A 25,736-nucleotide genomic window follows, 5' to 3' on the forward strand; every position below is an offset into this window, starting at 1 on the left:
CTTAAGTGTTCCAAGTGCACAAAACTAATGATTTGTTTTCACTTGCATAAACTCAGCAGGAGTTAGTCTAGTGAATATGATGCTAAAACATTATCTTTTGTTCTTATTCTCAACCATTAAAATCAAGTGTGTCTCTAAAGACAAATTGTCAACATGGGACGAATTCAAAGTCTTCACAGTCAAAAGCCGCCGATTTCTTGGTTCGCGTCGCAACCAAGTCTGCTAATTATCCGCCAAATATTTCCCTGTGAGACAAAAAGGAAAGATGTCAGAGTTGTTGAACCCAAGCAGGTCTTCGCTTTGGATGTTCAAACTGACCTGCAGTGAATCTCTTTTTCACCAGCGATAACCGGTAGCCGGTCCCAACCAGGTGGATGTCGCACCCCGACAGGGTGCTCCCCTCGCTGGTGAACTGGACGGCCAGCTGGGAGGGTTTACAGGGACCCTCTACCATCTGGAACCGGCCCAGAAGAGCCCCTACTCCTGCACAACACAGACGTAGCCTACATGAGTTTGTGTGATAACATATTAATTTTGATAAATGATAAGGAACAATGGCGAAAACTTGCCTCCATTTTCAGACCTATGAGAGAGGCTTGAGATTTTCCACTGGATGGTTTGCTGCTCTGGATTCCTGAATGACAAAATAATCCCAGGTTACTGTCTGACCTATAGAAAGCTTAATTCTAGGGGTGTAATTCACAGGATCCCATCAATATCACACAGATTCAGAAGATAACTGATGTTTTCATGTTACAAGGCAGCCAGTGATGATATGAAACATGCTAATTTAAAAACAATACTGGTTCTTTTTCTTCTTTTTTTACACTGTAGACTGGTCTTATATCACAAACATGGGTTTGAATAGTATAAACAATGTTTTTTTTTAGGTTGTTTTGGGAGATGCCGAGTGGCAAAAATGGACAGAAATACAGAAAATTAAGCTGTAGCAAAAAGGAGCCATGTTGAGATAAAACTGTTGTGGCAGCGATTTACTGCGCTGCCCTATCCCAAAAAATGCTTTGGAGAAGCAGTCTCTTCTACCAGATGGTAGAAAGCGGTCTGAAAGTTGAGACCGGTATCTATAATCACACCTACATGCTCATTGTGTTACGCAGGAACTATGTTAGGAAGAGTTTCTGTTTTGTCATCATTCAGTTGTAAAACGTTTTCTGTCATCTGATGACAAGCATCATAAACACACCAAATGAGATCATTTACTGGACTGGAGGTCAGCAGAAACAGATATGCACAATTGTGAGTATTTCTTACAAATAGCAGATAAAACATCAAAATACAAGTTGATTTTCTTACTTTACGGTCATTATGGAAAGAAAAGCTCAGTGTTTCCTATTTTTGTCAGTTTCTAGTGGAGGAAGGAGGTTTTGCAGATGACCTGTGAGGTGATCTATCTATCTATCTATCTATCTATCTATCTATCTATCTATCTATCTATCTATCTATCTATCTATCTATCTATCTATCTATCTATCTATCTATCTATCTATCTATCTATTCATCCAATCCCATTCATCCATCCATTCATCCATCCATCCATCCATCCATCCATTCATCCATTCATCTATCCATCCATTCATCCATCCATCCATCCATCCAATCCCATCCATCCATCCATCCATCCATCCATCCATCCATCCATCCATTAATCCATCCAATCCCATCCATCCATTCATCCAATCCCATCCATCCATCCATCCATCCATCCATCCATCCATCCAATCCCATCCATCCATCCATCCATCCATCCATTCATCCATCCAATCCCATCCATCCATCCATTCATCCATCCAATCCCATCCATCCATCCATCCATCCATCCATCCAATCCCATCCATCCATCCAATCCCATCCATCCATCCATCCATTCATCCATCCATCCAATCCCATCCATCCATCCATCCATCCATCCAATCCCATCCACCCATCCATCCATCCATCCATCCATCCATCCATCCATCCAATCCCATCCATCCATTCATCCATCCATCCATCCATCCATCCATCCATCCATCCATCCATCCATTCATCCATCCAATCCCATCCATCCATTCATCCAATCCCATCCATCCATCCATCCAATCCCATCCACCCATCCATCCATCCATCCATCCAATCCCATCCATCCATCCATTCATCCATCCATCCATCCATCCCATCCATCCATCCATCCATCCATCCATCCATCCATCCATCCCATCCATCCATCTATTTATTATCTTTCCATATACATGACTTCAACTTCTAAACATAAGGAGTTTCTATCAGTTCTTACCAGGCAGCCGGCGGGATTATGGTCTGCAGTTTGGCTACACCTCCATCCACAGGAACCAAGAAGTGGATATTGTGAAGCGGGACTGGGGCAGCCATGGCCTCCATGTTGTATTTATAATCTATTCTTAGGTCTGTGTTGATGGCATCGCCTCTCCAGCTCACTGCCAGGTTCAGAGGAGTGGACTGAATCCCCTCAGCTGATACCTGGAGAGAAAAGACCAAGAACACAGTTTGATATAAAGGTGCAATAACAGAATAGATCATGGGTCCAAGTCCAGTCTTCGAGATCTACTACCCTGTAACTGCTCGATTCATCTCTTCTGCAACCCACCTGAATCTAATTAAAAGCTCATTACCAGGTCTCTGCAGCGCTTAATGATGTGCATGAGGGAATTTAGCATTTTTTCAGCAGGATTGCATATAAAAGTTGCAGGATGGTTGAGCTCAAGTGCAGGACTTAGGCAGCCTTGCAATGGTTGGTTTATCTAAGCTTAAACAAGTTATTTCATACCTGATATTTGATCATATCCACATTGTAGTAAGTCGCCTGAGGCTTCTGTTCAGCCACTTTCTTCAGATGGCTCATCAGGTTTGGCATGTTTACCCAGAACTCCTTGCTGTCTCCACCCTCTGTTATTGAATCACTAAAATCAACGTGACAAAGACACATTTCAGCTGAGTAAAGTCACCATAAAAACCCACCATGACCCCCAATGGAGTGATTCCTGGATGGCACATAAAGAAAAGGAACATGTGTTTGCAGATGTTCGCCTTACCAGCAGAGCAGCTGTGGGTTGGGGAGGACCTGCTCCAGTCGGTTATAGTTGCTGATGCTGAAGGTGAGGACAGGTTGTGTTGGGTGACTAGCAAAATGTCTGGTTATACCCGCAGGGAAGGAGAGCACCATCTCTCCTGTAATCTTCACCACACATCTGGAACATAACCAAACCATTAAATGTAGAAGTTTGTATTCACCCACTCTGGCTGTAAACATTAGCAACAATACTCTCACTGGCCACTGGATTATCTCCACCTGTCCACCTGCTTATTAACCTGCTCAGTACATTAGATTATGTAGACATATATGGTCAAGATGACTTGCTGAAGTTCAAACTGAGCATCAGATGTGTGCCTACTTGCTGGGGTCAGCGCCTTTAAAGTAGGCATTGATGGTTTCTGTGAAGGCAGCGGCGACTGGTAGGGTGTCCTGGGGCCCCATGGTGAGCGGACTGGGTCCTCTGGAGCATCCTTAAAAACACATTCAAAAAAGAGATGCCAATAAAACATCTACTGTGCATTAAAGGGATGTCCTTACACACAAAGCAAAAGGAAAAGGCCCAAAGAAAAGATGGATTTGAAACTGAGGCATCCATTATGAGTCTGGGCTCTAGGTGAGAATAACATGGGATGGGCTGCAAGTTTAAAGAAAAAAAAACACATATATGTGATTTTAGTCCATGCAGCAAAAGCACTACAGTAACACTTCGGCTCAACTCACCTTCAAAAGCTAAATAAAACCTGCCGTGGTCAAACCACACCAGAGGCTGCGGGGCCTCTGAGCAAGCAGAGACATGAGGAGAATCATGGAAAAGGACAAGACTGTGAGGTGAGGACAAGATGGCGAGCGACAGACAACATGTGGACTCAAACTGTGACAAAACAGTGGAGAAGAATACAGGAACATGCAGGTTTTCTACCTGTGGTGGGCATGTTCAGGTCCTTCCCTAAGGTTGGAGTGGATGCTGCGCTGTGTGAGGTAATGGAGGAGATGGAGGAAGAGCTCTCTGCACGGGCCAGGGGAGCGAAAGGCAGGGGGCTGCCCGAAACCGGCGGGCTGAACGGCCGATTCTGGAGAAAACAAGAACAGATATGCTAAGAGTGAAAAAACAAACAGGAAAAAACTTAAATGTGTTCCCAGTTTTACATCGTTTTAGGTAGAAGTCAGAACAAAACAGATGGAAAAGATGCAGAACTCTTCACGTCAGCCTACCAGGTCAGTGATTGGTTTCCCCGGGGGTAGTTTTGGTCGTGAAGATGGACGAGGAGGAGGGGGAGGAGGGACTGGGCTGCCTCGAGACTGAGGCGTGGCGGGACGAGCTGGAGACGAGGGGCCTGCAGGGCATGCGTCAAAATTAGTGGGACAATTTTTTACAAAGTGATTCTTGTTCTTTAAATTCTAATAAAATGTACTAAAACCTACATTTTATACTTCCACTGTCATAAAGTAATACTACTGCTTCTGACCCATTCTGACTTGGACATTCCTGGAGCTGTTGTTGCCCTGCAGCGTCCCGAGGAAAACCACACTTTACACCAATTTTTTCCATCAATTCATAGCAACATTTCACTTAATGGTGCTGCGTCACACACCAGCAGCCAGAATCAACAGGCTGGCTGTTTTTAACTTGTTCCTGTGGCTGATCCAGCAAAGAGATACCATAATCAGAGGAAGCAAGGAAATGACAGAGTCCATGTTGGAATGACTTTCACCGACAGGAGAGAGCTCAGAGAAGAGACAGGATGCATGACAGAGTTGAATTAGCCTTCATTAGGAGGCCTCAGTGAGAAAATCTGCCAAAGTTTGGTACAGGGGCTAAAAGGTTGTTACATGCTCCGTGAGGATTTTATTCTGGTTCTCGAGGACACAAGAATAAGAAAAAGTTTGGTTATATTCGGGCAGTTCGTACTCCATGAAATGTGCAATGAACATTTGACTTGGTTATTTCATTTTTAGGGGCTACACGGTGACATAGTGGTTAGCACTGTGGCCTCACAGCAAGAAGGTCACTGGTTTGTTCCTGGGCTGGGTCGAGGTTTGGACAGTGGCCTTTCTGTGTGGAGTTTGCATATTCTGCCCGTGTATGCGTGGGTTCTCTCTGGGCGCTCCAGCTTCCTCCCACCGTCCAAGGACATGCATGTTAAGGTTACTTGGTTACTCTAAATTGCCCCTAGGAGTGAATGGGAGTGGTTGTGTCTCTCTTTGTGGCCTTGCAATGGACTGGCAAGCTGTACCCTGGTGTACCCTGCCTTTCACCAAAAGTCTGCTGGGATAGACTCCAGTTTCCCTGCAACCCTTAATAGGACTAAATGGTTATGATAATAGATATTTCATATTTAACAAGAAACTTTGTCTATGGCAGGGCAGGTTTTGCATGTATCTTTATATGTTGTTTGTTGCGTACATTTTCATACTTTCTCACCATCTCGATCAGCTATTAATTAAAGCAAACCATTCAACCTCGTAAATACGGAAAGAACAACTTTCCACTTCAAGCATTTCTGCGGTAGCCACGCCCACCTCAAACATCCAATCAATCACACAATCCTTTGTCAGAGCCCCACAAAGAGAACGTTCTGCTTGTCTGTGTGTTTAGAACAAAGCCCCATGAACTCACAAACCAGGTCTGCAAGAACAAAATGACATCATTTTATTCTCTCGCAGCCTCAACGACAGGTAAGTAGAGGATTTTTGCTTCCCCTGGAGTATAACACAAACTGAACTGGCTGAGATTTGTGTTAATTTTTCTCACCGATAAATCACCAAGCATGTATATTTTTGTCCCATATGTTAAGCAGGGTTTTATCGTTTTGCACTCAGTACTTTTGTGAGCATCTGATTGGCTCAAATAACTGTCTGTAAAGTGCCCTGAGATGACATTGTTGTGAAGTGGCACTGTAAATAAAGCTGAATTAAACTGAACGTTTTTTTAAGGTATATTCATTCAGAAATTTCCTATAGAAATTTCTAAAAGGTTTGCTAACTTTAGGTTAAATTTTAACTGAGCCATCTCAACAGTAGATGTCAGCAAAACAGACATAAGTTTTATTCTGAAAAGCAATCCTTCTCTTGCACTGTAAAGTTTTGTGTGAGTTTTGTTTTTTTGTTACTGTGTCACTTTTTGCATTGTCTTTCTTCTTTTCTGCAAAGTAGAACAAACTAAAAGATGCTGCAGAGTATAAACACGGAAATTAAGATCACACTCCTCTGCATACACCCCAAGATGCCTTCATGAGTACAAAGAGAGCAGGGTACTCACTGCTGCCTGAGTGGGGCCCCGGGGAAGACATGATAGACCTGTAGGTGGTTGGAGGAAGAGGAGGTGGCGTCCCTCTGTAGCAGGGCGTCAGCTCTTTGGGAGAACCTGTGATGTCATCTCTCTGGTATGCCCCTTCTGGAGTCCTCTTACCTCCCACGCCCATCTGCACAAGAGGTGATGTGACTCCTGGCCGTGGAGACCGCCGCTCGGCTGGCAGAGGGGGAACTGGGCTGATGGGAGCAGGGGGGTAAGTGTACTCTGCAAACTGCAGCACCTCCTCATCAATTGCTTCCTCATCAAGGAACATTGGGGGTGAATCAGAGGGGAAGAAATCAGGGGGCAGGGGAGGCGCCGGCTCATCTGGAGGAGGCGGTCCAAGCACGATGGAAGGGGGTGAGTCAAGAGGTGTGAAGGGAGGAGGAGACCCGGGAGAAAACGGTGGAGGTGAAGGTGGGGGCTCGTTTGGTGGCGGACCGGGAGAGAGGCAAGGGGAAGAGGGTGTCGATGATGGCGTGTCTGGAGGCGGGGAGTCTGGTGGTGGTGGGGGGGCGGGTTCATCAGGCGGAGGAGGCCTGTCGTTCATGAAAGTGACCCATCTGGGTGACGCTGTGTCCTCACTCGTCTGCGGGCTGTCCATAGAGCCAAACACATCGTCCAAGTCGGGGGCCGGAGAGCTTCGGTAGGAAGCCGGAGAGAGAACGTTCAGGTAGATGGGGGCAGAACTTCGAGCTGCCCTCCCATTGGACAGGTCAACTGGAGGAAGATGAGTTGGACATCCAACATCAGAGCTGTCTTCAAATTGTACTTTATGGTTGAGTGACAGAGACATCTTTTAACAGAAAGGTACCTGCTGAGTCGGAGGGGTAACCATAACGACCGCGAGAAGGAATGTTTTTGGGAGGAAGTGGAGGAGGAGCTGCAACAGGAGGCAACAGTTTGGCAAAATGCAGATATTTACAAATATATATTACTAATAAAGACAATTTAAGGTTCAGTCATGTCGTCTCACCTCCTGTTGGGAAACTCCTGCTCAGCTGTGACTCTGACCGTGGTCTTGAGTCTCCCCACACATCACCAGGGACCACTGCCATTCAGAGAACAGAGTGAAAACAGAAACAGTGTAATGCCAGTACATCCAGAGTTTTCTTATATGTGAAGATGTGTGTTACCAGTAAAGGACAAACCATCGTATCGGGTATATCTGCTTTCTGACGGCAGCCCAAATAAGGCAGGAACTTTCTGCGGCAGGGAGTCACTGCAAAAGACATCCCATCATCAAAAACATGATAAAATAGCAGCTGTGGTCTCTGGTCCTCTTCGGATCTGGTACTGTCACGTGTCCTGGAGCATTTTAGTGCATTTTGGATGATTATTCATGTATTCCTGTTCACGAGAGGGCCCTCATTTATCCATTCTTACACACAGATCTGTGCATTTTTGGTGCATGACAAGATTTTCACATGTGTGAAGTTTACTGTTTTTGTACTTCTACTAAGGATTTATTTGTACTTTACTGAATTTATTTATAAAAATAAAAAAACAAAATTAAAAAAAAAATTATCTAAAAACATGTATATCAAAAAGTAAGACTGGAATAAAATAGAATGTAATTAAATATCAAATAAAAATAATAACAAAAAGATAAATGAAAGGACAAATAAAATAAAAACTAGAAAAAAGCACTCGGAGAGCGCAAACCTCCACCAAAACCTTGGTGCAGCTTATTGAAATTATGAAGTAAAGTTGTAATTTCATTATGGTATGATTGTTTTGGTGTGTAGAAAGCACAGCATAATCTTTTTATCACCACCATTCTACAGTGAATAAACCGCCTTATACATAAAGCATCTCTGGATATATCTCCTTCTAACAGAGGACACTGCAGCAGCCCATACTAGCAGCTAGCAGACGAGCAGTGATCTTTCCGATCTGATTATCAAATAAACTGTAAGAATGAAAAAATGAAGTTATATAAAATGCAGAGAGAGGAATGCTTTATTAAAGATTAAAAAGAGAAAGGAGGTGGGAAGTTGTATTGAGCAGACATTTTAGGTAAATGTCAATTGTGGAATTTGAACCCATAACTTCCAAAGTCCCATCCAGTTACCACTAGGCCACCTCCTATAACATGCATGTAGGAATGGGAAAATATAAAACTCTTCTATTGAGAAGCGGATTCATTCTATATAGGTGCACGTGGAGATATAGTGGAAAAATATTGAATATTTGACCATAATGCTGTGAATAACTAAAGATGGTTCAAAATTCTTTGCAGAAATAATTATTAAATATCATCTAATCATAGAATTATTCTGTTTGAATGTTGCATCGACCATTTGCCGCTAACTATTTAACTTTAGCTACTACAGAGACAGATCTGTTGATTAACTTAAAAGCACCATAGACTGAAGAGGACGCAGTTTTTTTCAATTTCTGGTCTTAGAGTGCCATCTAGTGATAATGTAAGGGAACATTTTTAATTACCGGTAGTTGGAAGATAGTATGCCAAAGTGTTGCAAAAAAGACAGCAAAGTCAGACCGTGATGTACTGGATACTGAAGATGATAAGTTCTTAGAGCATATTACATAAAAGAACTACAAATTGTTGCAAACTAAGAATTTCTTAATGAGTGGCAGCAGGAATGATTTAAAAACAGTTGTGGGACGGATCTACAATCAAGGTTTAAACACTCTCCTCTGGCCCACAGTCTTATTTAACCTCCAGGCCACTAACATTCAAATAAAAAATTTACCTTAGAATATGTGATTTTTGAAAAATTGTCACCTTGAATAAAACACTGTTTTGTTTTTGCACATTTTCTCCACATTGGTTTGGAACCATGTAGAATTTGTCTTATGCAGCACAGCTGAAGACAATAAAGTAAACAAAGACAATTGCAGTACTCTTTATGGCTTTTCTTTTTAGAATAATTTGCAAACGACACCAACTATGCTAATTTAGATAGTAATGAACAGACCCTGCTTGTTGAAGAACTCAGCTTGGAGCAATCATGTAACTTGACACAGTGTGAATGGAAGCAGCTTTAATAAAAAAAGTGAAGTTTCACCATGAATTTATGTAGAAGTTACTGGTTTCAAAGTAACACAAATCAGAGTTAAATGGAGAAATATTGCTATTGGCACATGGCTGTTGTGAGACCCTGCCACAGAGGTACAGACTGAAAGTAGTCAGTGTTTTATGGCTGCAATGGCTTCCGGACAATGGAAACTGGTGCAAACAGCAAGAGAATCTGCACGGCATGCTGGGAAGCTCCACCCACCAATGCCTAACAGGCTACTACTGAGCTGGCTTGATGTAACAGGGTTACCCCACTTTCTTTTTTAAATAAGTTGCAAAAGTCTTTGCTGATATTAACTATGCTGATGTTTACAACAGTAACAATTCTGCAATTAGTGCAATCATGCAACTTGACACAGTATGAATGAAAGCAGCTTCAATAAAACATGAAATATCACCATGAATTTATGGGTAACTTGTTGGTTACAACAAGCACACATGTAGGAACATCTCCATGTGTACATGGCTGTTATGAGAGACATCCACAAAGATATAGACAGAAGGTTATCAGTATTAATAGGACTGTCATGTACCAGACACTGGAAACTGGTGCAGACCTCTAAACCCTGATGAAGCACTTTGCAGCTCATTATGCAAAAACTGACCAATGGCTGAGCTGAATTTTTTTCAGTGTCCAATCTGCATTTGCTTTGAAGGCTTGTCAACCAATCACAAGTTATTTTTACAAAATACTAAATATCTCAAAAAAGTTTGCCATGACATAAGTCATAGCTTCATTCTCCTGAATGTACAGAAGAGATTACTGTTTGAATGGCTGAAGTGACACAAACAGTTAAAGAGGAGTTAAGTGCCGAAAGAGAAAAACAGGAAAACAATTGTGTGAATGCGATGAATTGCATTAACATCCACACAAACAGTGGAAAGATGTTACTGTGCCTTAATGTGGTCAAAACTACAAGTATAGCTTGTAACTGAGATATTTTCAAAATATATCATGATATCATTTTTTGGCAAAATCGCCCACTGGTTGACTGGATATGTCCTAAGTGTGTTTACTGCTGCCCACCCAGAGCACATGTTAGTCTCAGATGTGAACAGACCTTGGCATCTCAGAGGCAGGTGTTGGTGTCGGGGTGGAGTGCCTGGGTCTGGCGATTTCCTCACCTATAAGACACAACGGTATTCAGCTGCTGCTCTGCAGGACCTGATTGGTGGTAAACCAGTGGTCGGCAACTGGCAGGCCAATACTATCTGGCAGATTCTGTTTAACACAGTGCTGTTTACAGTGTGTGGAACACACACAGTTTACAAATAACATGTTTTACAATTTCTATTAGAATATAATGATGCATAATATTATATAATAAATAAATAAATAAGTACAAAGAATAAACAGCTTATAGTTGTGAAAAGGTCATTTGGTCAGTTGGTCAGAAGCATTTCAGACCCAGGCCAGATCTAGTGGCCGAACACTGCAGAAACCTTTTAAAATGAGCTTGTTGAGACTTTTGTACAGGTTTAAAAAAGAATTAATACTTACAGGACAAATTTCTTTTTATCTGCCCCTGTAAAAAAGGAACATAAACAAAACAATTAACAATAAAACAGATCATATAATGAAAATACTTATTGTTATCTCGACTCTTAAATATGGTGAGTGCTTTCAATTTTTATGCATATAAACAGATTATTTTTTAACACTTTTATTTTAAATGAGAGATTCAATCTTTGTTTATTGTTAATGTTTTAAAGAATTTTCTTACATTTTCCTTTTGATTTTTTGTCAAGTTTTAGAAAATATTTTCTTTACGCTGAAAAGTGATATTCATGTAATTTGTTTACATTTCTTAATCCATTTAATTTTTTTTATTTTACAAGAATATTTTAATAACTTGATTTATTTTATTTGTTCACATTTTTAAGAAATTTAATATCTTCAGTCTAAATATCACTCAACAAAGTTGGATTCTTCTTGATTCTTTTGCATCTTTTGAGACACTCAATTCGGTAAAATTAAACTTTTTACATATAAAAGCAGCTTTTCATAAGAAAAACTAATTTAGAAAATATATGAAACCTTCACACTCTCTATTATAAAACCTCAGTTGAATAAGACACACATGATCACACACTTATCATCACACCCACACAGAGAACATATAAAACCCCCACTCCTCCCTCCACTGATCACTGGTCAAGCCCAAACTTTGGCTTTTCTCTCTTTAACTGAAATATCAATATAAAAAAACATAGCTGGTGATAAAGATCTGAGGATCAACATCTGTCTCCAACCACCACTGTCCTTAATGTTTTAATACACTTGGCATGATTGGCTCATTAACAGGCTTACAGAGATCTTGATGAAGAGGTCAGTTAATCTGAATCAGGCGTGTTGGAGCAGGAAAACATCTAAAGCATGCAGGGCTGTGCTGCTGTTTTAAGATTCTTTCCTACAGTATAAAATCAGGTCAGCCAGCAGATTGGAAAGCTGTTTTTCCAGCTAGCAGCCAGCAGATGGTGTGAGAAACTTACCGGACTGCGTCTCTGAGACCAGCAAAAAGGAAGAGAGAACAGACCTGGGTCAGAGAGTGAGTGACAAATCAGTCAAATGGACACCAACTAAACCGGCACACTCTCACGTCTCTTTACTTGAACCGCAAAGCTTGAATAATGCAACATGAGCCATAACACCTCGGAGACTGTGTGCACAATACGAGCATCACTTACGATCCACACACACTGGTCAGTTGGAGCGAAAGCTCAGCTGAAACCAGATAAGTTGGAGCTGCTTTTGTGTTATGTTTACTTTGCATTATGTAACATTCATGCTTTGCTGGACAGGTTAAGTAAAGTTAGGTTTTCTTCTACATCAAAAGGAAACTACATGCAGAAAAATGGGATGGGGGGGGGGGGGGGGGTCACCAAAAGGACACAAAGTGAGCACATGCAGTCTGTCGTGGTTGTGCTATGTTTAAAAGTGCGTGTCAGGCTTACCGGACTTCTCTTCTGCAAAAAGAGGGCAGAGAAGTGAAAAAGACATGAAGGCTAAATAAATAAAGTAGGAAACATTTCGTGTTTTGTGTCCGGTCAGACCTCAGATCACTCACCAGTGAAGGAGAGAGCGCTAGACCTCCCACTGAGGCTTTTAGCTCATCCATGGATGGAGGGACACACCTGGCACTGTCTGACAGCAGTGGCTTGATCTTAATTTTGAATTTTTTCCTGCTGTCCTCGTCATCCTCCGAATCGCTGGATGAGAAAAAGTGCTTTTCTTTTGCGGCTGGTGGACATTGGTTAAGGTGGGGGGAGTGGAATAAGCATGTTATGTTATGCAGAAGATGGAAACTGATTCAACATCTGCAGGACTTAAAAGCAGATGGACGCTGGAGCAAAAAGAGTGAAACAAATGCTCAGTGTCTCTGCCTGCTGCGCCCCAGTTTTACGGTCCAGCTCCTGGTCTGTGTCAGCTACATCATCCTTCATGAAGAAGTCTCTGTAGTCCCAGGTCCATGTAAATCTAATTCAAACTCGTATCCACTGACACCTGCGGGGGCGATAACTTAAAATATCACTGAGCTGAGTGTCAGTAGTTAATGAGATGGGTGGTTTAGTAACAACTAGGCAGCAATCAAAATCTACCATGGCTCTGTCTGAATGCCCTGCTGCTCATTTCGCCTGTTTTTTTCTTTGCTACTGCTGGGGCACACACATGCGGGGACTATTGATTTGGCCTGCTTAATGCTGAGAAGCACTCAACCAGTGAGTCACTCAGCCAAACAGGTCAATAGTTTTGCAGGCGATGAGTCCCAAGACTGCTGCTTTTCCCTTTAGCTGAAAGGATATCATCTTCATCACCAGGCCGGAGGCTGAAGCCTTCCTCGTCCACATCAGGGGAGGCCTGCAAAAAAGGAAAAAAAAGACGTGACAGTCTTCTCTATCACGCTGCACACGCTTAACAGTTCTTTAGTAATGCATTTTAACGTAGATAAGATTTCCCATATGTTCTGCCTGAGATGTCGCAGATGTCTCACACAACACGTCCCTATCTGTCTAGTGTCAGGGTTCTATCAGTCACATGACAGTAGCACAGGGGAGGAGTATTTCATGACAGCTCGTTCATACAAACATGCAAACAAAAGAGGACGAGAAAGGCAAGGAAAAGGTTGTGGATGCTTACATATCTGTCCCAGTCAATCTCACCGTAGAAACCATTTGGAGCCCCATTGGCCTTTTTCTAGCATCAAAAATGAAAAAGAAATCATCATTTCTATCATTATCAATCATCCGTTGCGTTTATGAAGCCAGCTGAGGTTGAAAGCATTCACAGCGGTAACAGATAAGATGCATGCTTAAAGAAAAACAAAAGATCTTCACAAGGCTGCACAAGCTGTAAACCTAAACCGCCACCGAAAATGTGAGTATGTTAGGATGTCACAGCCAGAGATTAACACAGTGAACTGCACACGTGTACATCGCTAATGACTGTATCTACTGTATTACTACTTACTAGAATGATAATGTTTCTGTTAGGAATGGGAAATACTTTAACACTGTCTATGTCACATGATCATGGTAGCCTATGTCACATGATCATGGTAGCCAATATCACATGATCATGGTAGTCTATATCACATGATCATGGTAGTCTATATCACATGATCATGGTAGCCTATGTCACATGATCATGGTAGCCAATATCACATGATCATGGTAGCCTATGTCACATGGTCAATGTCACATGATCATGGTAGCTTACGTCACATGATCATGGTAGCCAATATCACATGATCATGGTAGTCTATATCACATGATCATGGTAGTCTATATCACATGATCATGGTAGCCTATGTCACATGATCATGGTAGCCAATATCACATGATCATGGTAGCCTATGTCACGTGATCATGGTAGCCAATATCACATGATCATGGTAGCCTATGTCACATGGTCAATGTCACATGATCATGGTAGCTTACGTCACATGATCATGGTAGCCTATGTCACATGATCATGGTAGCCAATATCACATGATCATGGTAGTCTATATCACATGATCATGTTAGCCTATGTCACGTGATCATGGTAGCCAATATCACATGATCATGTTAGCCTATGTCACGTGTTCATGGTAGCCAATATCACATGATCATGGTAGCCTATGTCACATGGTCAATGTCACATGATCATGGTAGCTTACGTCACATGATCATGGTAGCTTACGTCACATGATCATGGTAGCCTATGTCACATGATCATGTTAGCCTATGTCACGTGATCATGGTAGCCAATATCACATGATCATGGTAGCCTATGTCACATGATCAATGTCACATGATCATGGTAGCCTACGTCACATGATCATGGTAGCCTATGTCACATGATCATTGTAGCCTATGTCGTGTGATCATGGTTGCCTATGTCATATGATCATGGTAGCCTATGTCACATGATCATGTTAGCCTATGTCGTGTGATCATGGTAGCCTATGTCACATGATCATGTTAGCCTATGTCGTGTGATCATGGTAGCCTACGTCACATGATCATGGTAACCTATGTCACATGATCAATGTCAGATGATCATGGTAGCCTACATCACTTGATCATGGTAACATATGTCACATGATCAATGTCAGATGATCCTGGTAGCTTACATCACATGATCATAGCAGGCTATCAGATGGCATGATGTGACAGGGATGATGATGCTGTTAGCAATAATGATGTGTTGTGATATTTTACTGGCTTAATGCAGGTTATTCAGGGTATTTTTCTTTCAGTCTAAGAAAATTTAATAATTTTTCATATTAATTTTTATTCTAATAATTCTGTTACTATCTATTAAAATCTTTTTTTTTATTATTAGATTTACTTATTGCAATATTTTACTGATATTAACACACAATCAATTCATTTTTAAGGGGTGAAAAATGTCACTATTGGGATAAATATTGCTATATACTATGTACTAAGTATGTACTAAGTACTATGAATAAATGGGATGGTACAATTGGTTTAAAGTGCTGGTATAGCCCATCCAGGTATACATGTATTCCACTTGAGGTTTCCAAATCGCTCCTACACGCTATAATATACTTATACTTTCATATCTTTTTGTTGTTATTGGGGTTTTATGTTTGTTTGTCTGTTTTTTTGTTTTTTTTTGGAGGGGTGGGGGTTATCCTCGCATGTCATGCTTAGATTGTTTGCTAACATACAAGCTGCTTCAACCCAAATTTCTCAGTTTTTGATCAATAAAGTGTGTTTGTCTACACCACCAGTCAAACTTTGGATGGCATACTCTCACTTTTAATGGACAGGTGTGGCCAAACCTTTGACTACCAAAACATCTGTCTAAGACTACATCCACATAGGAAAATAACCGAAAATGTCCGATAGAGTTTTCCTTAAGGATGTTATTGTTTTCAGGAAACGACAGACCTGGTGAATGTCGTACATATGCCAGGCCTGTAGGTGACGCTGTAACTCCAACACGCAAATACACATAGAGCAGAAAATAAGACATGGAACATGCACATGAGCTCAGGATATAAACTAGTTACCAGATTACAGTTGGTGAAAGAGAGGACTCTAGCTGTGGGGAGGCGGCAATAAGGAATGTTTGTGAATGTATGTTATGTAATAAATCATTTGTGGCATCATGGCCTTGTGGATACATTCATGCATATGTGTCAACATTCAAGGCTGCTGCACTATGATGAAGAACTTAGTTTCCCTTCAACAACACTGTGTCCAGTCGACGACTTTGCACTGATCTCTTGAGTTTGCTTCTTTTTTTTTTTAATAGAAACAATATTGTCAATAAAACAATACATTTTTTGCCTAAGATGAAATAAATTGTAGGTTTAAATGTGCAAAGATAAAACTAACTGTGGTAGTCACTCCACTTTTGAGCATAGTGACCAAAATAAAAGTGTTTTCTGTTTGATTTTGGTCCTTTTATAAATAAATAGTGCAACAAGCACATATAAAAACACAAAAGAAGAAAAAGGAACTTGTCTATCTGCAGAACTGGTCTGAGCGTTCAGCTCTCTGTACTGCACTGAGCTTCCCACGCATCACCACCAACAAAACATTTTGTCCACGAATTTACATTCATAAAATTTGTAGCTTTACGGTATACTGGACACTCAGATCTAAAACCTCCTGAACAGCCTCTTACCTAAGCTGTCATAGTCATCAGTCCAAAACATACATTTATTTTCTTAGTTCATCTTATTGAAGTTTTTGTGATAAACTGCACAAAAAACTTTAAAAAAATAAAAAAAAAAACCTCTGGCAGCAACATATCTAGTAAGAGAGATCATCTGGTCCCATTACACAAACCAACATACAAAGAAGCTGGCAGAAAAAATAGAAGTAAAAAAGGAGAATTTTGTTTGGATTTGGGGTTTTTTTTGTACTAATTTTGCCGTAAAAGCCTTATGCTTTTATTTATACTGACAGGTTTTGACTTGTTTTACTTTTTTCATCCTCTTTCCATTCAACCATTTATTTGCTTTTGTTAGAAGTAACCATTTGCCAAAAATCTGCTTCTCTAATTTTGCAGCACAAGTAAAAGTAAAAGCTTTCTGCTTTTACGACAATGTATTTCTTCTATGTCCTCCATCACCTGATCGTAGTAGGCTACGTCTATGAAGAATTCTTGGTAGTTTCTGCAGTGAAGGCACAATGCTGTAATCCTCATTGTTGTAGCTATTGGTGGTTTGTACATGCAGTTTAAGGCAGAGGTGAGACTATGACATCATCGGTTCAGGAAAGATGTATATGGAATTAAAATGGTGTCATTTGATAAACTATTCACTTTGAACCGCAGAGGTACGCAATGAAGCAGGATTAGAGTAGAATCACGTTTAGTTCATTGAGTCTGGCTCATTAGAAAGTTCTGCTCCAGCAACGTGACTTAAATGGGTCCCTACTGAGTTACCATGGCAACTATTGTTGGTGAAGAAGTCAGGATAACTGTCCAGCTTACTAAAGTCTTGTTGCAAAGAACATTTTAATTCCTTCTGAAATAAATACCTTAATAAAGCAAAAGTAAATCATTTTGCAGCATGTTTAAGAAAAAATAGTCTAACTGCATTTAAAAGCACCCCAAGCAGCTTGCCATGATGCAAGACTGTTATATTTTACTTTTCATTCTGCCACATTCGTCATTGTCCACTCAAACTACTTTTGTTCAGAAATAATAGCTAAGATGTTACTTTAAAATAAAAACATTACTGTTTTAATTTAATTTAATTTAATTTAATGAAAGGATGGTTATTTTGCTCGATGCTTACTGGGTCCATGGGATTTATTTACATTACTTACTTATCAGTAAAATGGAAAGAGAGGATAAGGTTAGTTATGTGAAACAACTGAATATAATGAAATAACTTTAAAGATCAAAGATCAATCATTACTGGTGTCTTTTGTAATTTTACATAAAACCGGCTCAAGCCTGGGTCTACCAAGCCCAAAGCCTTGCCTTTAACCACTGCTGTAAAACTCCCACAGATACAACAAAAGAGGATTAGATTTAACTGCAGAAACTTGCATATCCAAAGCATCTGGATTTTTCTGCCTCTGTGGTTCAGTTAATGTGAGAAGTTGTCTCTGGTTTTGGTGATATTATGATTGATTCTTCATACAGATCCATCAGCAGCATTTGATCTGCTGATGATCAACTTTTCTCACCAACATAAAGCTAAATTCTGTTTTTGTCATAATGGTACCAGTAATAATTTTCTATCTGGACACCTGGTTGCAAAACTTTGAAGTGTAAGGCTTGAAACAGATGGGGAACATTTTAAGTATTTTAAGTGATCTTCAAGGCTTCGGTTCACTGCTGTAACAAGGCACCTACATGCTCAAAATCATTTTAATAAATGTGGGCAATAATTCTTTCCAATGAACCAACAATCATCTGAAATTGTCTTGGGAATCCCAATGGAGGCTGGTATCCCCAGTATAGTAAAGGCTGGCCTACAATGATCTTTGATCACCAGCAAAGTAGCAGCAAGGTTCCCAAAGTTACCAGCCAGTATATTATATCTGTAAAAACCAAATCAGATTACATAAGTGCAATTGAATGCTTTTAATTCTACATGTTTTTCTTTTTTAACTCATGTTGAGGTTCAACGTTTAACCACATAAATAGTTTTGAGGAATATTTGTCAGAGGCAGCTATTCACAATATGTCACGGTACATGCAGGGATATAAAGACTCAGACATCGCCCTGTGCAAACCCCCAACTACAAAATAATCCAACTTTAATAAACTTAGTTCCTGCCACCACCTGAATCTATTTCCTTTGATTGGTGCTTGTGTTTGCATGTGAAATCAAGTCTGAATGAGTGCAAGTCTGCAAGCCAAATCTGTTGTCAACATCCTCCCCAACCTTCTTTCTTTTCTTATAACCAGCCTCATTCTTTACACCATCCAACCCTTTACTTTGTTTATGCTTCTCTCCTCATTTAGCTGCACTTTGTTCAGGCAGGCAGGAACACACACCACAAATGATACCAATCATGCTGAAGGAAACATGCAGTCATGAATGTGGGATAGGTCATGGTATGGTGTTCATGGGAAATGGAAGCATTGCCAGGACAAATGGCAAACTGCCAAACTGACCAATAGGTTTTTGTTTATACCACCAAAAAGGATTTAAACCCACATCTGACAGGTTGACAGGAGTTCATTTAGAGTTCAGATCACAGAACTGGCATTCTGTTAAACAGCATCAAGAAATAAAAATGACTTACACTTCTTTTCTTTCCACTTCCACTTCCTTCTTTGTCAGGTGAGCTCCTGTTTGAAATATAAAGGACACAGAAAGGTTAAGTAGAGCTATACAGGATTAGTTAGCCTAATTTTCCCAAAACTGGAACCATTAAGCAAAAGTATGGATATTAAATAGATTTTTGTGTGAGTGCGAACTCACGTCGCATCTGTGTCCTTGTCTTTCTTTCGTAAGCCCAGGGCTTTCCTGGTTCGGTTTTTCAGTCCTAGCACAGAGAATAAAGGAGACAAAGCCTTATTTACAGCTTTGGAGCTGAGTGTAAAGTCAACAGCCCGGTCTCTAAATGCACTTTACAGCAAATAACACAAAAGAGTTAGGATGTAATAACCTGTGGGTGAACATTTCCTAGAGGATGAAGGGAAAATACATTAACTCCAATATCCTTATTTAAATGAACGTATCGATTTGGTACAATCTCTCGGCCATCTGGAGAAAGCCTCCACATAAATTGAGGTTGGGCTGAAGTAATTCCCCAAAGTGTCCCATCCTGTACTACATAAAATGGAAAAGAGACAAAAGCTAAGTTTGATCAATCTGCCCACTTCATTAGAGAGATTCGAGACAATGCCGTTCGCCAAACTGAACGCAACCACCCTGCAACTGTTTGGAAGCTGAAATGTGGACGACAAAGAGAGCAAAAAACAACAAGAGGATGCAATTCAACGTGCAAAACACCTAAAGATTCCCTGCATTGGTGAATATTGGTGGATGAAATTTCAGGAAACAACTTTATCAGTCTGTTTATATTTTGGTGAGGGTCTTGGCTGCAGACTGGAGAAGGAGGCGGGGCTGGATATTGGACGGGGCTGGATGTCCAACCCCACCTCCTTAACATTTTGATTGGATCATGTTTCTTCTTCCCTCTAAATGGCCATTGCGAACCCTAACCCTAACCACGCCCATTTGACATCCAACTCCACCCAATATCCAGGCCCGCCCCATTCTCCAGGCTGCAGCCGAGGTAGGGTGGCCAGATGTCACACTTTGTGCGGGATTGTGTCGCATTTCTATTAGTTTTCACACGTCCCACAAAACGGGGCCTTGTCTCGCATTGTTAAGACCAGTCTTCACTTTTGTGAAGGAAAAAAACAAAACAAACAGACAAACAAAACAAAACTGACTTTTACTAATTGTGTGGCAAAAGATTTGACGGCTGACACATCACACCGCCTGCTGAGTTACACTCATGTCAATCAAACTAGGAGGCGGGACTTAATGCACATCTAGGATGAACCGGTGCAGCCACAAATGAAAATAAATAAATAAATAAATACACCGATTGATCATGGAGGACAGGGAGATGACCGCAGTAAAGAAGAAAAGAAAGTGTTATTACAACAAAGACTTGGAATGCATATATTCCGAGGTTAAACCTGTTCGAGGAGACTGTGAGAGGGGTTTGTCAAAGTAATTTTTCCATCTCACACGGCGGGGAATGTGACGTGAAACGGCACAAAAAATCCGAGTCACAAAAAACATGCTACTCAGATGGAGGCTTTATGATCACAGATTTGTTATGTTTGGATAGTAATTTCATTATCACAGAGCAGAATAGAAAGTTTATTTTTTAAAACTTTGTCACCGCAGAGTGGAACCTCACATTGTCCCACATTTTCAGTCTTTGTCCCACATTTGGTGAGAGAAGATCTGGTCACCCTAGCTGAGGGTTATTGATATTTTGTGCTGTTACTGATTAAACGTTTGTGAAACCATTCATTTAATATCTAAAACACAACTAAAAGACAAATTCAACACCCGACATTGGCTCCAGGATCTCTGAAACTGCCATATTACACACCTGCACAATGCCAAAGTCAATTTGAGAAGACAGATTTTTCATGAAAGAATAAACTTTCACAACCTATAAGGCACCTGTGTCAAACTCCAGTCCTCGAGGGCCGGTATCCCAAAGGTTTTTGTTGTCTCCATGCTCCAACACACCTGACCAAAACTTAAAAACAGGTTGACAAGAAGCTGCTGGATGCATTTGATTTGAATCAGCTGCGTTGGTAGAGGGAAACAACAAAAACCTACCAGCCCTCGAGGACTGGAGTTTGACACCCCTGAAGGTCTTGTTTTTAAAAAGTCTTCTAAACCAAAAGTTTTCCATAAAGCGCATGATGCATTCAAACTGTCCTGGAATTCTGAGCGCTCGAGAGTAGGCAAGGTCATTATCAGCTGGTTGCCGTTCCAGCTGCACCAGATCACAAAAATGTTATGATTCCATAATAGCCAATTTGTGAGCGTCTGTCAATGTCGTATAAAAGAGAAAAATCATAAACAGCAACTTGCTCCTGTTTACATCAGAAACTTAACAGACACAAAATATGTAATGAAGAATTTTAGTAAATCGAACAATGGGCTATAAGCAGTAGATGGCACTGCCTTCTTGAAATCCAGGAATGTTGGGGGAATCCTCTGTAACTTATCAATTCATATCTTTGAATTTCGAGATTGCTTCATCAAAATTTCTCAGAGCACAACTGGAAAGCACAATTAAAACTGCTGTAAACTTTATTTTTTAGCCTTTTCATAATTTAAACTTCAAAAAGGTTCAAAGGATTTCAACCTGTAATTTGGAGATCTAGATTTTTTTTTTCCAATTGAAATTGAAAGATAGTTAGAATAAATGGTAATCATGAAAATGTTAGATGAACAACACAACACACTGCTAGAGGTGCAAAATGTTCATATTTACCTATTCAATCAATAACTCAACAGTATCAATCTTAATTAAAAATCCTGATTACATACCGTATTGTCTTTTGTAAGATGTAAAACAACCTACTATTTTTTGCTTTTTTCTAATGAGTTTTCTTTCAAATTATGTGAACATTTTATTCACCAATATGCAAAATGTAGAACATTTTTGTGTGTGTGTCAAAGCTCAGGGTTAAGCTCAGCAATAGGATGAGATATTAATTGCCTTTTGTTTTTGTTTTTTCTATTGATGGAAGTAATTGTGTAACATCAGAACGAATAATTTCCTTTCAATGACTCCTGAACTAAATTAAATCATATCATGATATAATTTGTGATATTAGTACACATCGAAACAAAACTATTTAATCAAATTTGTAAATTTACATCTCTTGCTTCTTGCTAATGACGACAATGCTTAGTTAAAGCTTGAGATGTTTAAATGTAAAGATTTCAAAATACTGGCAGAAATTAAAGCTAAATGCTAATGATGATTATGCTATCAAAGTTTTAAACATTGTAATTTAGCAAACATGAGCTACTTGCTAACAATGACAATGCTGTGTTAATACTTCAGACATTTAAATGTAAAAAAAATTCAAATTCACTGGCAGAACTTAAAGCTAAATGCTAACTATGCTACCAAAGCTTTAACCATTAGCATGTACGTTTAGCAAACATGCTAACAGCAAGCAGGATAACATCTATAACAATATTTATGTCTGTGTTTGCATTTTATCTCCTAACATAGTGAAGATAGTACAGAATTAAATATTTGATAAAGAGTCAAGGAGGCCCTAAAGTTGTCAAGACCATGAATGACTGAACAAAAATATTCTTTTAATGAGTTTTTTTTTTTCAACAAAACTTAGTTCTTTTCTCATGAGCATGTCATGTTAAATGTCCTGGTGCTAGCTTAGATAAGGATTTAAAAAGAACAACCATTTGGCTTTAATAATTAACTAATAAATCATTACCACATATCTTTGTTACACCTGTTCATGACAGTTGTGTGTGGTGTTGTAAATAAATATTGTGGAAAAAAGGGGTGCTTTGCTTTAGAAATAATATGTGAAGAAAGTTGTGACTATATGAAGTAAAAAATACTTTTATTAATCGCAGCTTCATTATACAATTGACGGATTAGCATTGCAGAGTTTTAAAAGGGAAGTCTCATTTCCGTAAACAAGCACACATGTGATGGACAGTTGGTTTTGTGACCAGATTTTCTCGCCAGAAAACTGCTCAGGCAGTTTTATTTGTTCTCATATGTTCAAAACAGAAAGCTTGGCTTTTTTACGTTTAGAAAGTATAGAAGTAGAGAGGATTACAAATCTGATTATTTGAAAATTACATGATTTTGTACACACTGGTGCTAAATACACTTGAAAAGAAACATCATTTCACTGAAGGTAATTTCACAACACAGTGATGAAAAAACAAAGTGTGTTCAGTGAGAGGCTTCTTCAGGTCCGATGCAAGACTGAAAGATACAGAAGATCATTCCTGCCAGCAGCCATCAGCCTCTGGAACAAGACCTCCTCAAATTAATTATTATTATATACTACAGTATTGAATTTCCCTTTGGGGATTAAAAAAGTATTTTTCATTTCATTTCATTTAACTTGCTGGATTGCTCATCATATCATGGTGCTTTTACCGTTTTCCAACGCTATTTCATGAACCTTCTCGCCAGACTATGTCTGTGTCATGTAATCTGAATGAGATGGATTAAAATAAAAGACTCAGTCTTATCACTGATACATAACACGTGCTAAGAACAAGGAGTCTCATCATGTTGGCTGACTGAACTGTGATGAATATCAGTCTGTGCAGGACAGTTGTTTTTGTAACCCACTTACAAAGTTAGCCTGAGGAAAGCCTCATTAAACAGAGGTTTTATAGTAATTAATAATATTAGCTGTAAATACTGTTGAGTCAAAGTCTTTTTCATATTAATTTACTCCATTTCAGTTGCAAAAAATACATTTTACAGTGCTGCTAATCATTTTTCTGTGCTTATTGTATTATAACTTATTAATATGCAGACTTACAGACGTTTAATGAAATTTATTCTTGTCCATCTAAAACGATGAAATTATGGTCCACTTTGCAATTTGTTGCTTCAGACTTTGTGCTGCAGCTTGCATGTTGGTTAAAAGATCATTCTTTATCTGCCTTGCATGGCCTTCATGAGCGAGTACTCACTGAGAAGGTCGTTTTCCCAAACTTAGAGAACTAAAAGGTGCTGCTTTAAAAATGAAATTAAACTAGGAGTAGTTCCAGCAGCCCTGTTATTTCAGATAATGCAAGGTAGAGCTGAATCTGATCTTTGTGGGAGATTTTTTAAATACAGATAATGGTTTATTTAGAGAAAGAAAATTAGGATAATAACTCAAGATTTACAAGTACTTTTTGGCTGCATCTGCAACCAGATTGGTTGCCACAACACACAATACCTTGAACTTAAGCCACTCATTCTGGTTGCTCCTGGGGAGGTTCTTTCTTTTTGTATAACCTGTTTTAGTGCTTTTCATATTATAACTGTTTTTATTTGTTTCCTTTTAGTGGTCTCCTGTTGTACAGAGTCACCGCCGCCTGCCTTTTGATCAGGTATAATTTTAGACTAGATTGGATTTTAATGATTTTCTTGCATGTGGTTTTAGTATTTTATCCATTTTTTATTATGGTTGTTTGTGGGGTTTTTTTTTTTGTCTTTTTTTTGTCAGTCTGGGATTTAGGAGACAATAAACATTTTAATCTGTCAATCAGTCCTGTCTTGCTTGGCCTGCGGAAGTGCTCTGTCCAGGGGTGTCCTTATAGGGGAAGCTTAAGGGGGCCACAGCCCCTCTACTCCCCCCTCACATGTTACACAAGCATACAAATAAATGCTAAAGATATTTTAACTACATGCAAATTTGTATCATAAAGAGTGATGTACAGGACAACTTGAGAGCTCTTAAAACTCCACATGTGCTATAGATTTTAGTTTTGTTTTCACAAATAAGATGCACACTGTCCCTCATGGTTGGTCTTGATTACTACTGATACCATATTACTCTGATACTTTGAGGTCAAGACCGAAGGTAGTAATTTTAAAACATGCGCTTGAAAATATTCATACACTTTTCAGTCAGGCTAACATGTTTACATGTATTTTAAAAGTCTGGTTTTCATCCAACACAATAATCTGATTTTCTTAGTTAAATCATGTTTGCATGCTAACACACAAACAAGGAATGCAATGTACAAAGAGGAGAGGGTATCATGATCCTCATTGCATCATTATGAGTTTTTTTTTTTATAGGAAATTTAACATTTTCAGATAAAGCTCTTCTGTTCAAGTAGAGCTGATGCTTCCTTCTCACATTTCATTAAAGGTCTCTTTCCTCAGTAGCTCAAATCTGTGATTAAGAGATCTTGTAGTAAATGTCACAGGCCCATCTGTTACTGCTTCAGTATTAGTGTCCTGCTGTTTCTGTTCATTCCTTTACCAAACTCTTACATATCTGTGCTGGTTGTTCGCTGTTCATATAGTTTGTCAAAGTGATTGTACTGAAACATTGTGTTAGCAGCTAGCAAATACACCCATTCCCACTGATCTTTCATAACAGCGAGATATCAGTCATCCATTATGATCATGTTGACCGTATCAGATGATAAGCCTTCTTACCCACCCTCATGAATCTCAGTAACAGGAAATCAGAAAATGCAGTGTGCACTTTAAGCCAGAGAAGGACACCCAATCTCAAGAAGTTTTCTAGTTTCTGCAAGTTGATGTCCAAACAACGCTGGAATAATCTGTAGCCAAAAGCTGCCTTGAAAGAAGGAAATTGGTCTAAAAGCTAACACCATGCTCTG

General features: G+C 39.6%; 1 protein-coding gene across 1 annotated transcript; it reads right to left on the minus strand.

Moving 5' to 3' along the window:
- Positions 1 to 222: 222 nt before the first annotated feature.
- On the minus strand, positions 223 to 25,439 carry sgip1b (SH3GL interacting endocytic adaptor 1b; the record flags this gene model as incomplete). The annotated part of the gene is made up of 25 exons (XM_079243892.1): positions 223 to 245; positions 319 to 483; positions 570 to 634; positions 2,294 to 2,496; positions 2,804 to 2,936; positions 3,069 to 3,224; positions 3,429 to 3,540; positions 3,791 to 3,847; positions 3,990 to 4,140; positions 4,283 to 4,404; positions 6,330 to 7,082; positions 7,177 to 7,245; positions 7,339 to 7,413; positions 7,514 to 7,584; positions 10,470 to 10,533; positions 10,910 to 10,934; positions 11,902 to 11,913; positions 12,364 to 12,375; positions 12,477 to 12,649; positions 13,183 to 13,267; positions 13,547 to 13,603; positions 19,138 to 19,183; positions 19,317 to 19,380; positions 21,308 to 21,369; positions 25,381 to 25,439. The coding sequence occupies 25 exons, from the start codon at positions 25,437 to 25,439 to the stop codon at positions 223 to 225; spliced, it is 2,814 nt and encodes a 937-aa protein (XP_079100018.1).
- Between the last annotated feature and the right edge of the window lie 297 nt (positions 25,440 to 25,736).

Source organism: Telmatherina bonti (genome assembly GCF_933228915.1).
Source record: "Telmatherina bonti genome assembly, chromosome: 7".
Taxonomy (NCBI): Eukaryota; Metazoa; Chordata; class Actinopteri; order Atheriniformes; family Telmatherinidae; genus Telmatherina; species Telmatherina bonti.